Below are 13,536 nucleotides of genomic sequence, written 5' to 3'. Positions count from 1 at the left end.
GATAGTTTGCTCTTGTGCCGTTAATAATGTTGCCTTGAAAAATTGCCAACTCTCTTGAACTGTTTCCTCCCGGTAGTCTTGCTTTGCACGGGTTCTTATCTGCCAACTCCCTGAGATGCTAAAGTCTGTCTTCTTGAAATCCATGATCTTTATTGTGCTCTTTTCCCTCCTACCATTCCTTAGAATCTTGATCACTTTCACTCAAGCTGTCTTCCACTTTCAAATTCTCAACCAGTTCCTCCCTATTGGTCAAAATCAAATCTAGAACAGCCTCTCCCCTAATAGCTTTCTCCACCTTGTGCAATAAAAAATGGTCTCCAATACATTCCAAAAACTTGGTGGATAATCTGTCCCCTGCTGTGTTATTTTCCCAACAAGTGTCTTCGTAGTTGAAGTCCCTCACTGAGTATGAGTCGTCATACTCTGATTCACATGAATGGCATGATTACAAATATCTGTATAGATTTGATGGTAACACTGATATTGAAAGGAATTGTTTTTACTGTGACCACGTTTGCTGTTCAGTTTACTGGTATTTCTTAAACTCACTTTAACATGTACACACTTTTTGAGTGCATAAACTCTTCAGTGTGTGTGGTGCACAGCACAGTAGAAGTACTTGACTTCAAATGCACTAGGATGTTCTTCCTTTTCTATGGGATCTTTCATAAGTATAAAGCTAGGTTAGTCTCTTGAAGTGAAGAATAACTGCAAGTTTTACAGGTCTGGCAGTGATGACACACTTGCCCTCACTGAGAGACCTACTCAGTAATGAGAACCTCACCATGTGCTCAGATGAGTTTAAGCCAGACTTGCAAAAATGCTCAGAATGCTTTGTTTCAAAGAGTTTACTGCAGTTTTCAGTAATTTTTCTCTTTTTTTACACTTAAAGCTGTAGCTGTTCAAATGAGCAATCCGTAGCCGAGGAAGAGTCCAGACTATGTGTGTATGGTAGTTAGAGCTCAGATTAATAACTTCTTTTGGTTTGGAATAGAGATGCCTGATCTTTGTCCAAATGAAGGTTGCCATGGCATTTGCCAGGAGCCTGACGGCTACCCTGTTTGCATAAAATGAAGCAGATTGTAGCTGCCTCTCTTCAGTACAGAATTGTGGCTTGCAGAAACTACAGGTCCCAGTTTGTGACCTGCTTTGATTAGATACCAGCAGGCACTGATGCATTTTGATCTAAGCACCCCTTGGTTGCTTAGATGAAGATGGGCAACAGCATGCTGGGACTGTTCAATGGGCTGTGCTTCGGTATTCGTGTGCAATGGTAACAGGGCTAAAAGGTATTTTAACATGTAAAATAAGCTGTTGCTACCTGGGAGCAGATCTGTTGAGTGGGATCTAGAGTCGCTTTTCTCACCATCAATGGAGTTCTCTCACAGAGCACCAGACCACTGGAATGCATTTTAATGTGCAAAATGAACTGATATTGCCTGGAAATAGATCTTTGCTCTCACCCTGATTTACCTTGTGGCATTGGAGCCCAGGCTACTCATAAGGTGATCTTGCTGTGCAAAAGAGCTTTTGGGGCTGTGATGACACTGTTTACATAGTACAGTAATTGGTCCTATACAAAATCCTATGTAGACAGACAAATGTAAAATGATTTGATAAGGACAGCACAGTAAGATTAACCAATGTCACCCTCAGAGTAACAGTGTTGCTTAACTTCACCATCTTGCAGCATAATGCTGGTTCTGAACCGGCAACACACCAATTTGTACAGATTGAGTCCAGAATGCTGTTTTGCTTTCAAAAGTTACATTATATATTTTTTTTGAGCAAGTATATGTAATTGCAAGGCCCAAGCCTGCTGCTTAAAAGCCTCTTTTCTATCCTTTTCTTTGTCTTCCAAGCATAAGTGTAGTGTAGAAAGGGGAAGGAATATTTTCCCTGTTCTCTGATCCAAATACCCACTATGAAAGACAAAATTTGTTCTTGATTGCAGCATTTTGCAATTGAACTTTTATCAGATGCGCTAATACATTGTGTCTGAATGCATTGCTTGTCTGTCTTACAATCTAAGCTGGGGTAGACAGTAAGCAGACCGTGGGCCAAATCCAGACTGCCAAATGCTTTTGAACAAACTGTGAAATTTACTTATCGCTATTGTTATTATTTTTGTATTATTTTCTCTGGAATCTGGACTTTGACTATACCTTTGGACCTTGACAGAAAATAATAGATTACCCCTGGTCTAAGCTGTATATTCCTCTGTTAAAAGAAAAGGAGTACTAGTGGGACCTTAAAGACTAACCAGTTTATTTGAGCATAAGCTTTCGTGAGCTACAGCTCACTTCATCGGATGCATTCAGTGGAAAATACAGTGAGGAGATTTGTATACACCCAACATGAAAAAATGGGTGTTATCATACACACTGTAAGGATAGTGATCACTTAAGATGAGCTATTACCAGCAGGGGGTGGGGAGGGAAGAAAACCTTTTGTAGTGATAATCAAGGTGGGCCATTTCCAGGAATGTCTGAGGAACAGTGTGTGGGGGGGAGAGATAAACATGGGGAAATAAGTTTTACTTTCTGTAATGACCCATCCACTCCCAGTCTCTATTCAAGCCTAAGTTAATTGTATCCAGTTTGCAAATTAATTCCAATTCAGCAGTCTCTCATTGGAGTCTGTTTTTGAAGTTTTTTTGTTGTAATATTGCGACCTTTAGGTCTGTAATCGAGTGACCAGAGAGATTGAAGTGTTCTCCGACTGGTTTATGAATGTTATAATTCTTGACATCTGATTTGTGTCCATTTATTCTTTTACGTAGAGACTGTCCAGTTTGGCCAATGTACATGGCAGAGGGGCATTCTTGGCACATGATGGCATATATCACATTGGTAGATGTGCAGGTGAACAAGCCTCTGATAGTGTGGCTGATGTGATTAGGCCCTATGATGGTGTCCCCTGAATAGATATGTGGCCAGAGTTGGCAATGGGCTTTGTTGCAAGGATAGGTTCCTGGGTTAGTGGTTCTGTTGTGTGGCGTGTGGTTGCTGGTGACTATTTGCTTCAGGTTAGGGGGCTGTCTGTAGGCAAGGACTGGCCTGTCTCCCAAGATTTGTGAGAATGATGGGTCGTCCTTCAGGATAGGTTGTAGATCCTTGATGATGCGTTGGAGGGGTTTTAGTTGGGGGCTGAAGGTGATGGCTAGTGGCGTTCTGTTACTTTCTTTGTTGGGCCTGTCCTGTAGTAGGTGACTTCTGGGTACTCTTCTGGCTCTGTCAATTTGTTTCTTCACTTCAGACGGTGGGTATTGTAGTTGTAAGAATGCTTGATAGAGATCTTATAGGTGTTTGTCTCTGTCTGAGGGGTTGGAGCAAATGCGGTTGTATCGTAGAGCTTGGCTGTAGACAATGGATCGTGTGGTGTGCTCTGGGTGAAAGCTGGAGGCATGTAGGTAGGAATAGCGGTCAGTAGGTTTCCGATATATGGTGGTGTTTATGTGACCATCGCTTATTAGCATCATAGTGTCCAGGAAGTGACTCTCTTGTGTGGGCTGGTCCAGGCTGAAGTTGATGGTGGGATGGAAATTGTTGAAATCATGGAGGAATTCCTCAAGGGCTTCTTTTCCTTGGGTCCAGATGATGAAGATGTCATCAATATAGTGCAAGTAGAGTAGGGGCATTAGGGGATGAGAGCTGAGGAAGCGTTGTTCTAAGTCAGCCATAAAAATGTTGGCATACTGTGGGGCCATGCGGGTACCCATAGCAGTGCCGCTGGTTTGAAAGTATACATTGTCTCCAAATGTGAAATAGTTATGGGTGAGGACAAAGTTCAGCCACCAAGTTTGCCGTGACATTATCGGGGATACTGTTCCTGACGGCTTGTAGTCCATCTTTGTGTAGTCCATCATACAGTGTGTATGATAACAACCATTTTTTCATGTTGTGTGTGTATATAAATCTCCTCACTGTATTTTCCACTGAATGCATCCGATGAAGTGAGCTGTAGCTCATGAAAGCTTATGCTCAAATAAATTGGTTAGTCTCTAAGGTGCCACTAGTCCTCCTTTTCTTTTTGCAAATACAGACTAACATAGCTGCTACTCTGATTCCTCTGTTAGAAGGCGAGCGTTCTGTCTGAGCATAGTAAATACACATCTCTGCTACAGTGGAGAGCGGATCTGATGTAAAATTTAGTCTTGTATTTCATTCAGACAAGCACATTCCAATTTAAAGTCATTTTCACTGCAACAGTGAGTAATTTAGCCCTCAGGCTTTGCATTGGTTTTGAAAAAGGTAGAAATTAGAAGATTTTAACCTTCAGCTGATCTCTCCAAAAGACACGAAGCAGACATAAAATATTCTATTGCTTCCAAACGCTATTGTACTGGATGGGATGCATTCTACCAGGAAGTGCAGCGTACAGATTTCTCATCTGATTGATTGTACACCAGTCTTCTTTGGGTAAACTTTTAAGGAAAGAGGCTAAGCCAGGCCAGAATTAAAATAACCGAGAGTCCTGGAAATTGACACAACCCACATGAAAATTCACAATTCTGTTGATCGTTCATTCTCTCTGAAATGTGACATACAAAATGTTAAAAGTGGGACCTGTGCCCTTTAATCCTTTTTTATTACAGGTTTATGTGTTGTATAAAAAAGGCCTGAAAGGGGTTTTGGTTTTGTTTTGTTTTTTGATTCTGCTTGTTTTTACATGGGAAATCCGGGGGTTCTCTAGGTTGGAAAAATCTCCCTGGTGACTGGAGAGCTCAATGACAGACACCACAGGAGTCTTGAGAGCAGAAGCGACTTTTTGTTAACTATGTTGTAAAACAGTGTTCACACCTATAGCTTAACCGTTCTGTTTTGGAGAAAAGATGCCTTTGTTAAAGGTTCATCAGCAGCACCTTCAGTTACTGCGTTGGAGCTCACAATAAAAATCACTTGAGATTCCTGCTAAATGTTGACATGCCTGGTATATAAAAAGCAAAGAACAAGCCAAAGAAAAAACATCCAGCCCTATTTTTATGTTGTGATAAAGGAATAAAAATTGGCACTAGCCCAATCTGTGGTGTAGTAGTTAAAAAGCAAGAACTGGGTAAAGTAACTTCAACTAAACTCCATATTCTCCAAATGAGAAATGAGTAAATTCCATTTGTCCTGGACTACACCCCTGAGCATCAGTGCTTTTGAAATCCTTTACAGGTCACCTTTAAAATAGGCTTTGTTGAATCAAGTGTGATGTGTGCAGGCATTTTTGGTCATGGCTTACTGTTGAGCAGGTCTTGTTTACTATAGAAGTTGACTGAATCCTCCTTTGGCATTTTAGGGCCTGCAGTAGTCCCTCATCAGTACTATGGAGTTACTCCCTGGGGAGTTTATCCTGCCAGTCTTTTCCAACAGCAAGCTGCAGCAGCTGCCGCTGCAACTAACTCAGCAAATCAGCAAACCACTCAACAGACCCAACAGGGACAACAACAGGTAAGTGGCAGTGTCTTGCAGGTACAGTTGGTACCTGGGATTTACATAAGTATGCTCATATATGTTAAAGAATTGCTATTTCCAGTGACAACACATGAACATATGTGAGACTCAGTAGATTCAAAAGACCTTGGCCTCTGTAGAATAGAGGAGAAAGTATTACCTGTAAAGTAACCATTTGGGATCATACCGTTCTTTCTGTGTTTTGGAGTTTCCTGTATGCGGTCTGGCAGTGATGGTCTCTTTTGCACAACATTATTTGCTGCCAAATCAAAACCAGTCAGCAGTGAAAGGAGGAAATTTAAAAATAGCTTCTTGCTGCTTCAGATATCTGGCTGAACCCCTGTTGGAAGTTGTAACTAGCAGAACAGTAGAATAGAAGTGTTAGAACTTATTTCAATTCCAACACATAAAGGAGATAGGGGACAGCTGTTGGCAAGTTTAAGCAAAGTAGTTTTTAAAAAGTGAATATATTGCAGCAAAAAGAAATCTATGAATGAGAATTAAAATTATGCAAAGCAGGTTTAATGGGGAAAAGGCATTTGTGTGAAAAAATTGCATTAGGAATAAGATGTTTCCATCACATAGCAATAGCCATAGCTCTGTTGCTATTGACTATCTACAGCTCTGAAGCTATAAATTCATTTGCAAATTGGATACTATTAATTTAGGCTTAAATAGAGACTGGGAGTGGCTAAGTCATTATGCAAGGTAGCCTATTTCCTCTTGTTTTTTCCTACCCCCTTCCCCCCAGATGTTCTGGTTTAACTTGGATTTAAACTTGGAGAGTGGTCAGTTTGGATGAGCTATTACCAGCAGGAGAGTGAGTTTGTGTGTGTATGGGGATGGGTTTTTGGAGGGGGGTGAGGGAGTGAGAGAACCTTGATTTGTGCAGGAAATGGCCTAACTTGATTATCATGCACATTGTGTAAAGAGTTGTCACTTTGGATAGGCTATCACCAGCAGGAGAGTGAATTTGTGTGTGGGGGGTGGAGGGTGAGAAAACCTGGATTTGTGCTGGAAATGGCCTAACCTGAAGATTACTTTAGATAAGCTATTACCAGCAGGACAGTGGGGTGGGAGGAGGTATTGTTTCATATTCTCTGTGTATATATAAAGTCTGCTGCAGTTTCCACGGTATGCATCTGATGAAGTGAGCTGTAGCTCACGAAAGCTCATGCTCAAATAAATTGGTTAGTCTCTAAGGTGCCACAAGTACTCCTTTTCTTTTTGCGAATACAGACTAACACGGCTGTTACTCTGAAACCAGTTTTAATATGATGGAAGCAGCTTAATCTTAGCACATTTTTTTCATACTGATGCATTTCCCACCTCATACTCAACCCCTTTTCCATCTGAGAAGGAGGGATGAGATTTCTTTCTGTGCAAATGTGGGTTGCTTCAACATTTGCCCAGTTTAAAAAAATACAAATATTCTTAGACTTGTGTATTATCTGTCCTCCCCTCTCCCCTTCATTCACTGTAATGTTTCAAAAACAAAATAAACCTACTAACATTCCCATTTCCCAGTATCTGAAGCAAAAGAACCTTGAAGTTTGCTGCTCTTCCTTCTTCCTTGTTCACATTTTCAGATGGCAGCAGCACTGCGCAAATCAAGGTGGCTCTTGCATGCCTGTTTGCAGAAACTCTAGCCGTGACATAGAGGCAAATATGTTCTGAAAATGTAGGATCCCAAAGAACCCAAACATGGAGCAAATTTTAAGATCTTTCACAACACTATTAGCACCAAGTTTGGTTATTTAGATTGTAATCTCTGTGGGGCAGGCACTATTTCTGGTTATATGTCTGTGTAGCGTCTAACACAAAGGACCTTGAGATGCTACTGTAATGCAACACATGTAAATGTATCTTCACCAAATGTGTGTCACGATTAAAAAGTGCTTTTGCTGCCAATGGCAAAGTTGCCATGCTTGTAAATCCTCAAGCTCAGATGCCTGCAATACCTAGGCACAAAGGGAGAGCTCCGTTGCCTTGGCTTTAACTTTTCTTATGACTAAGGTTAAGATTTTGTCAGTTATTTTTAGAAAAAGTCACAGACAGGTTGCAGGCAATATACAAAAATTCATGGAAGCCTGTGACCTGTCAGTGACTTTTACTTAAAATAATGGTTGGGTTGGCCAGCAGATGATTGAAGCCCAGGGATTGGGGTAGGAACAGAACCCAGTCCCTGCTGCTGGCTAAGGGGTTTCCAGCACCCGCTGCTGCAGCAGGCAGCTCCACGGGCCTCCAATGCAGCCTCAGCGGCTGGAGCTCTGGGGTCCCCCCGTCCCAGCAGTGCCCGGAGGCTCTGGAGCCTCCTCTCGGGGTGGCTGGGGCTGAAGTGGAAAATGTCATGGAGGTCTCTGAAGATCACGGAATTCGTGACATCATCTTATCCTTACTTATGACTTACATTGATCTGTATCACAAATTTGGTATTTCCTAAACATTACTTTTTGTGTGTTTCATTCCTCTCTTACGAGGGTTTTTAAGAGCTGAAAATCCCTTATAGAAGTGTATGAGAGTTCAGATGATAGGCCATAACAGTCTGGATCCCTTAGGTCTTTTAGTAAGTATTTATGGAGACTCTAAGGGCTTGTCTACACAGGGACACTCAGAAAAATTATTCCGGGTTACCTAAAGGTATTAAAGTAGATTAGTTAAACCACATTGAACCCCTTTGTGAACTCTGTTAATTAAAGTTAAAATGACCTTAATTTAATTTAGTTTAATTCACTTTGGAAATGAGTTAATTCAAACCAAATTAAGGCCACTTAGGGGAAAAAAACTAGATGGAAAGGAGGAATGTGAGAGGCGATGCAATATGGAAAAGGCCAGCCAGGTTGTTTGGGGTTTTTTTTTTGGTTTTTGGTTTTTTTGTCCTCTATCTGCACTACAACAAGGAGTATAAAGCATTTAAGAAGTAGAAGTTCAAAATGAATAAAATGAAATCATTTTTACATCAGCATAAAATTAGCCTCTGAAACTCTACTGCAGGACAATATGGAGGCAAATACTTTTGTGATTTAACCAATGCTTATAGAAATTAGTGTGTGCAGCAGTAATGAGGACCAACTACTGAGCGGATCACCAGCTGGAATCAGAAGAAATTTCCCCATGATAATATTGCAAATAAGATATATAATGCGGCTTATATCTTCTCTGAAGCCACTATATTTGGTCGTTGTCAGAGAGATGGACCATTGTTCTGTTCCAGTATTACAAGTCATTTGTCATAAAAATGCATATTAATATCCATTTTAATGCAGCAAGACTTGAACTATAAAGAGAGTTAGAATATTTTGAAAACTCTTACTAACTTAGCTAAGCTATTAATATTAGTTAAGTACATATTAGCTCTTTAAAATGCATATTTTATTAATAGTAACAACCCTTATTAGATGTAGATCAGGTGAGTGCTAAATTAGTCCCTACAAGCATGTGAGAGTGGAAAATGAAAATGACTCTGAAAGTACTGATATAATGTGATGTGGAACGATAGTTAAATTGTGTTACTTAAGGTGGTTTTTCACTATAGCAAAGTAAAAATGCATCATAAATAGTCTGCATCTGTATGGAAATCCAGAAAGTTAACTTAATATTCAACTCAGTATTTTCTGTTTCAAAAATAACTTCCAGATTAATGTTATAATAAATTATTCCATTGTTGCTAAACTCTCCCAGCTCAAGATGGATGATAAAAGGGCTGCTGGTGGCACCACAGTTCCTTTGTTTATAAAAAGAAAAGGAGGACTTGTGGCACCTTAGAGACTAACCAATTTATTTGAGCATGAGCTTTTGTGAGCTACAGCTCACTTCATCGGATGCATACCGTGGAAACTGCAGCAGACCTCCTTACCTTACCTTACCTTACCTTACCTTAGTCCTCCTTACCATCATGACATGAGTAAGAATAGTCTCTGCCCCTCTCATTTTATACCTCAGAAATGCATGCTAATCTGAATTTCAAGCTCTGCATCGACCCTCTCAGATGTATTTACCTAAAACTTGTGCACATATCCAGAGATTGCAAGTTAGACGTCTTTGAGGCTTGAACCTGCTATATTTAGTTCAGAACTAATGCTGAAAACCCACTGCTAATCGAAACACCAAGTCAGGGAGAACATAGTTTAACAACCAGTATCTAATGATTCTTCAGGGCTAGAAACAAAATAAATCTGTTATACTGCTGGAAATCAGAGAGGTACCATCTTTGCAGTGACATAAAGCATTTGCTTTTTAGCTCTTGCATGTTGAGAGTTACTGGACCTTACGTGCTCTTTCTACATGCCATCTTCTCCACTATATAGCTAGCATCTGGACTTAGCAGCTGCTGTCTTTAGAACTGCTAGAACCAGAAACAAATGCTTTGTACCATCTTAAAGCCCTTCCAGATAAAATAAAGCAATACTCTTTCACTCCATTGATTCTGGACCAGTTATGAGAAGGGCAATTTTTGCTTCCTGACGACAAAGTCAATCTTCAAACGTCTGCACCTGGCAAGTCACCAACATGCGTGGTTGAATTGAGCTTCCACACTTACACCAAGAAATGCAGGCACTGGTAAAGCAGAAGAAACGAAGTGTGACAGACTTGCCACTTTAGGCTTGGCATTCAGAGTGGGGTCCTGCACCCTGTAAATCAGGTATATGTGAAATGGCTTTTGGAGTGGTTATTGGCTGGTTCAAAAACCATGTATCATAGATAACCTGTAGTATCTGTCATTATTTTTACAGCCCCAAAAGTGGCCAAAGTGCTTTAGACTTAAAAATGTGTGTATATATTTTAAACGCAAACCTTTCTTCCCCCATGAGACACACCCTGCATTTCTGAGGGAAATCCTCCCAGATGCGCACTTTGAAGAAGTGCTGCTCACATGTTGCTGTGATTTTTTCAGAACTTGTTTGGGAAACCTAGCTTTTCATTTAAAAATACCAGTTTTGCCCTGATTCCTCTGTGCTTTAGTGGTTTCCAAAAGTGTGGCGATGATGATCCACTTGCCCTCACTGAGAACGCTGTTCGGTAATGAGAACGTCGGAGAGCTGAGCCAGCACTTTTGGAAACCTGCTAGAATGATGTATATGGATACTTTCTCGTTCTTGCTTGGGACATCCCAAAGAGGATGGCAGATTCATAAAAACACCAATATTTCACTTGCTGTGACATGTCCTTCATTATGAATGTTCAGTATATTGCACCAGCATTGTGTGTGCTCATCAGTTCACTGCAGTTGTTGAAACCACTTAGACTGGGGGTGAGTTGAGTGTTTGTGAAAATCTGTTAACTACACTCTTCTCTCTTTTGGTGCGCCAAGTAAATATTTGCTTCTAATAACTTTGAGGGAGGCGGGCAGGAGACACCTTTCTGTGTGATCTGTTGTTGTAAAATGTCTAACGTGCGTGGCACCACGTGACAGCTTTTAATAGGCTGAACTCACAAGTGGGTGCACACCTTTTCATAATCACTGGAAGTAGCAGGCTTTCCTGGATAAACTGCAGAGCAGTTAGTGCATCACACACTTTAACTGCAAGGGCTACATGTAAAAGTCATTGTGTGGTCTTGTTATTGAAGGGGTCACTGTTTCACAGATGGGTCTACAGCTTGGAAAAACTCAAGCCAAGCCACCATGTCTCACTAGCCTATGAGAACTAAACTGAGTGTTTCTTCATTTCTGCTCAAGTTGGTAAGCTTTAAGTGTCGTCTCTGCACATCAGTAGCCAGATGTGTTATTTTCAAAGGGCAAATACCAATAACCATCTTTTTCCAGGAGCAGTGACTGTTTCTTAAAGATTTGTTTAGAATGGTGTAAGTTAGAGATGTATGGAAACAGGAATGAAAAGGTTAGTGGGTGAAATTTTCCCAGGTCAGGTCCAGTAAACCTGACAGGGGCATCTTTAGGTATCATGAAAGCATTTGTACCCATTTTGACATCAGGTCTTCTGAGTTTAATACTTCAGTGTGTATAAGACTTTGTAACTGAGAGCATAGTCCACTAAGAATAGAGAGAAAAAAAACTACACTAATTGTCACACATTTGTCATAGCACAGCGGTTCTCAAACTGTGGGTCAGGACCCCAAAGTGGATCGCGACACCATTTTAGTGGGGTCACCAGGGCTGGCTTAGACTTGTTGGGGCCCAGGGCTGAAGCCCGAGCCCCACCACCTGGGGCTGAAAGGGTTACAGGCCTCCTGCCTGGGGCTGAAGCCCTTTGGCTTCTCCTCCCCACCCACTTCCCCCGCACGGGGTGATGGGGCTCGGACTTTGGCCCCCCGTTCTGGGCCATGAGGCTCAGCGGGTTCAGGCTTCAGTCCACCATCCTGGGGTCGTGAAGTAATTTTTGTTGTCAGAAAGGGGTCGTGGTACAATTAAGTTTGAGAATCCCTGTCATAGTGCATAGGAAGCTGTACACTTAACTAGAGAGACAAGGTGGGTGAGATAATCTTTTATGGAACCAACTTCTGTTGGTGAGAGAGGCAAGCTTTTCAGTTTACACAGGACTCTTCTTCAGGTGACCTGAAAGCTTCATTGAAAGCTTGTCTCTCTCACCAACAGAAGTTGGTCCAATAAAAGACATTACCTCACCCACCTTGCTTCTCTAATATCCTGGGCTGTATTCATGGCCAAAACAACACTGCATAAACTTCTTAAATAGATTGTTCATGAAAGTTGTAGAAATGTTTTCAGTTATTTTGACTTATACACTAGTTTCAAAGCAGACAGACTAGTCAATGATCCTGTTTTTCACTCAGGTTCTCCGTGGAGGAGCCAGTCAGCGTCCTTTGACTCCAAATCAGAACCAGCAGGGACAGCAGACTGATCCACTCGTGGCAGCTGCAGCAGTAAACTCTGCTCTTGCTTTTGGACAAGGTCTGGCAGCAGGGATGCCAGGTATGGACTCTGTCAGTGCCCATTAAACAAAGGAGCACACTAGATAAACTACTACTAATATTCTTTGAACCAGCCATGCTTTCTGATGGTTTAAATCCTGTTGTCAAAGGTGAAAAGAAATGTTATCTCCTGTCCTGCTTCACTTCGGATACAGGTTAAATACTCTTACTCTTACGATAAAGTCAGAAGAGAATACGTTCGGTAGCTTGGCTGTTTGAAGGAATTAATGACTTCTGTTGAAATTTCAAGTTTTGGGTATCTATTGTATCTTTATGGATCTTTGCATTGGGTGAAATCCTGGCCACAATAAAGTGAGTAGCAAAACCCCCATCGACTGTAATGGAGCTAGGATTTCACCCTCATATAATACGCCCACGATTTTATGTAGACGCTAGTGGTTTTAAATATAATAATTACAATAAATTAAGTTGTCTAATGTAGTTTGTCACAACTGTTTCTGTTTGTACCATGGAAGCCAATGAGGAAGATGGTCACGATCAGCTGAGAATTTAGTCTTCCACTGTATTGGGTCTTTTGTGGAGCCTGGGTAGGCTGACATCTTTCTTCCTCAGCAACCTACATCATCACTTCCCAATAGTTGTTCCTGTGGGGGCACATGCAGGCAGCCTCGCTGTCCAGAACACCAAGGTCTGCAGAAGATGAGCTCCCATAACATTAGCTGTGACCCACAAGACTGTTACAAACTCTCTTGTCCTATAAACTGCAGTATTGTAAAGTATACAGGCCATTATTGACATGCTAAAGGGATATAAGTATGTCTGGTTGGTCAGAGTTAGGTTAAGTGAATATTCTATAACTTGTCAGCCTGAAGTCTCTTGCTTGGGAATTCCATATGGGTATAGGCCTTCATATGACTTTGAGTGTAACTGTAGAAGGCTTTATTTTGATTATAGAGTGAAAGGTAACATGCATGTTGCAAGGTGTGTTTGATTTATAGGTAGCCTCAAATTGGGCATTATTAATACTACTTGGGCCAAATTTTCAAAAGGGCTCAGCCTCCATTGAGAAATGTTAAGCACTTCTGAAAATCTAGTCACTTGGGTGAGGCATCTAAATGGGAGTTGCCCTTTCTTGACAATCTGGCCCTTGACTTTGGGAGGGCAGTGATTGACAATGTGTATCAGCAGCCCCTCTTCGTGATCAGATGTTGGGATATTCTGCGTCAGCCAAGCTTTATAATGGAGTGTT

The 13,536-nt window shown here is 41.2% G+C and overlaps 1 protein-coding gene and 2 non-coding genes across 10 annotated transcripts in view; all 3 read left to right on the top strand.

The window, feature by feature from the left end:
• Positions 1-13,536, top strand: part of PUM1 (pumilio RNA binding family member 1) — a 131,348-nt gene that overhangs the window by 89,888 nt on the left and 27,924 nt on the right. For all 8 annotated transcript variants that reach the window (XM_077837704.1, XM_077837699.1, XM_077837703.1 and 5 more), the window contains 2 exons: positions 5,287-5,438; positions 12,189-12,327. In XM_077837704.1, the coding sequence (XP_077693830.1) occupies positions 5,287-5,438; positions 12,189-12,327 (291 nt within the window). The remainder of the gene's footprint in view (positions 1-5,286; positions 5,439-12,188; positions 12,328-13,536) is intronic.
• Positions 725-811, top strand: LOC144277413 (small nucleolar RNA SNORD103/SNORD85). The gene has a single exon (XR_013348446.1). It is a non-coding gene; the product is annotated as a small nucleolar RNA SNORD103/SNORD85 (small nucleolar RNA).
• On the top strand, positions 10,417-10,490 carry LOC144277412 (small nucleolar RNA SNORD103/SNORD85). Its single transcript, XR_013348445.1, has one exon. It is a non-coding gene; the product is annotated as a small nucleolar RNA SNORD103/SNORD85 (small nucleolar RNA).

The sequence above is a fragment of the Eretmochelys imbricata genome, chromosome 19 (genome assembly GCF_965152235.1).
Source record: "Eretmochelys imbricata isolate rEreImb1 chromosome 19, rEreImb1.hap1, whole genome shotgun sequence".
NCBI classification, from domain to species: Eukaryota; Metazoa; Chordata; order Testudines; family Cheloniidae; genus Eretmochelys; species Eretmochelys imbricata.
The sequence above is the reverse complement of the archived record's forward strand: the minus strand, read 5'-3'. Positions and strand labels throughout refer to the sequence as shown.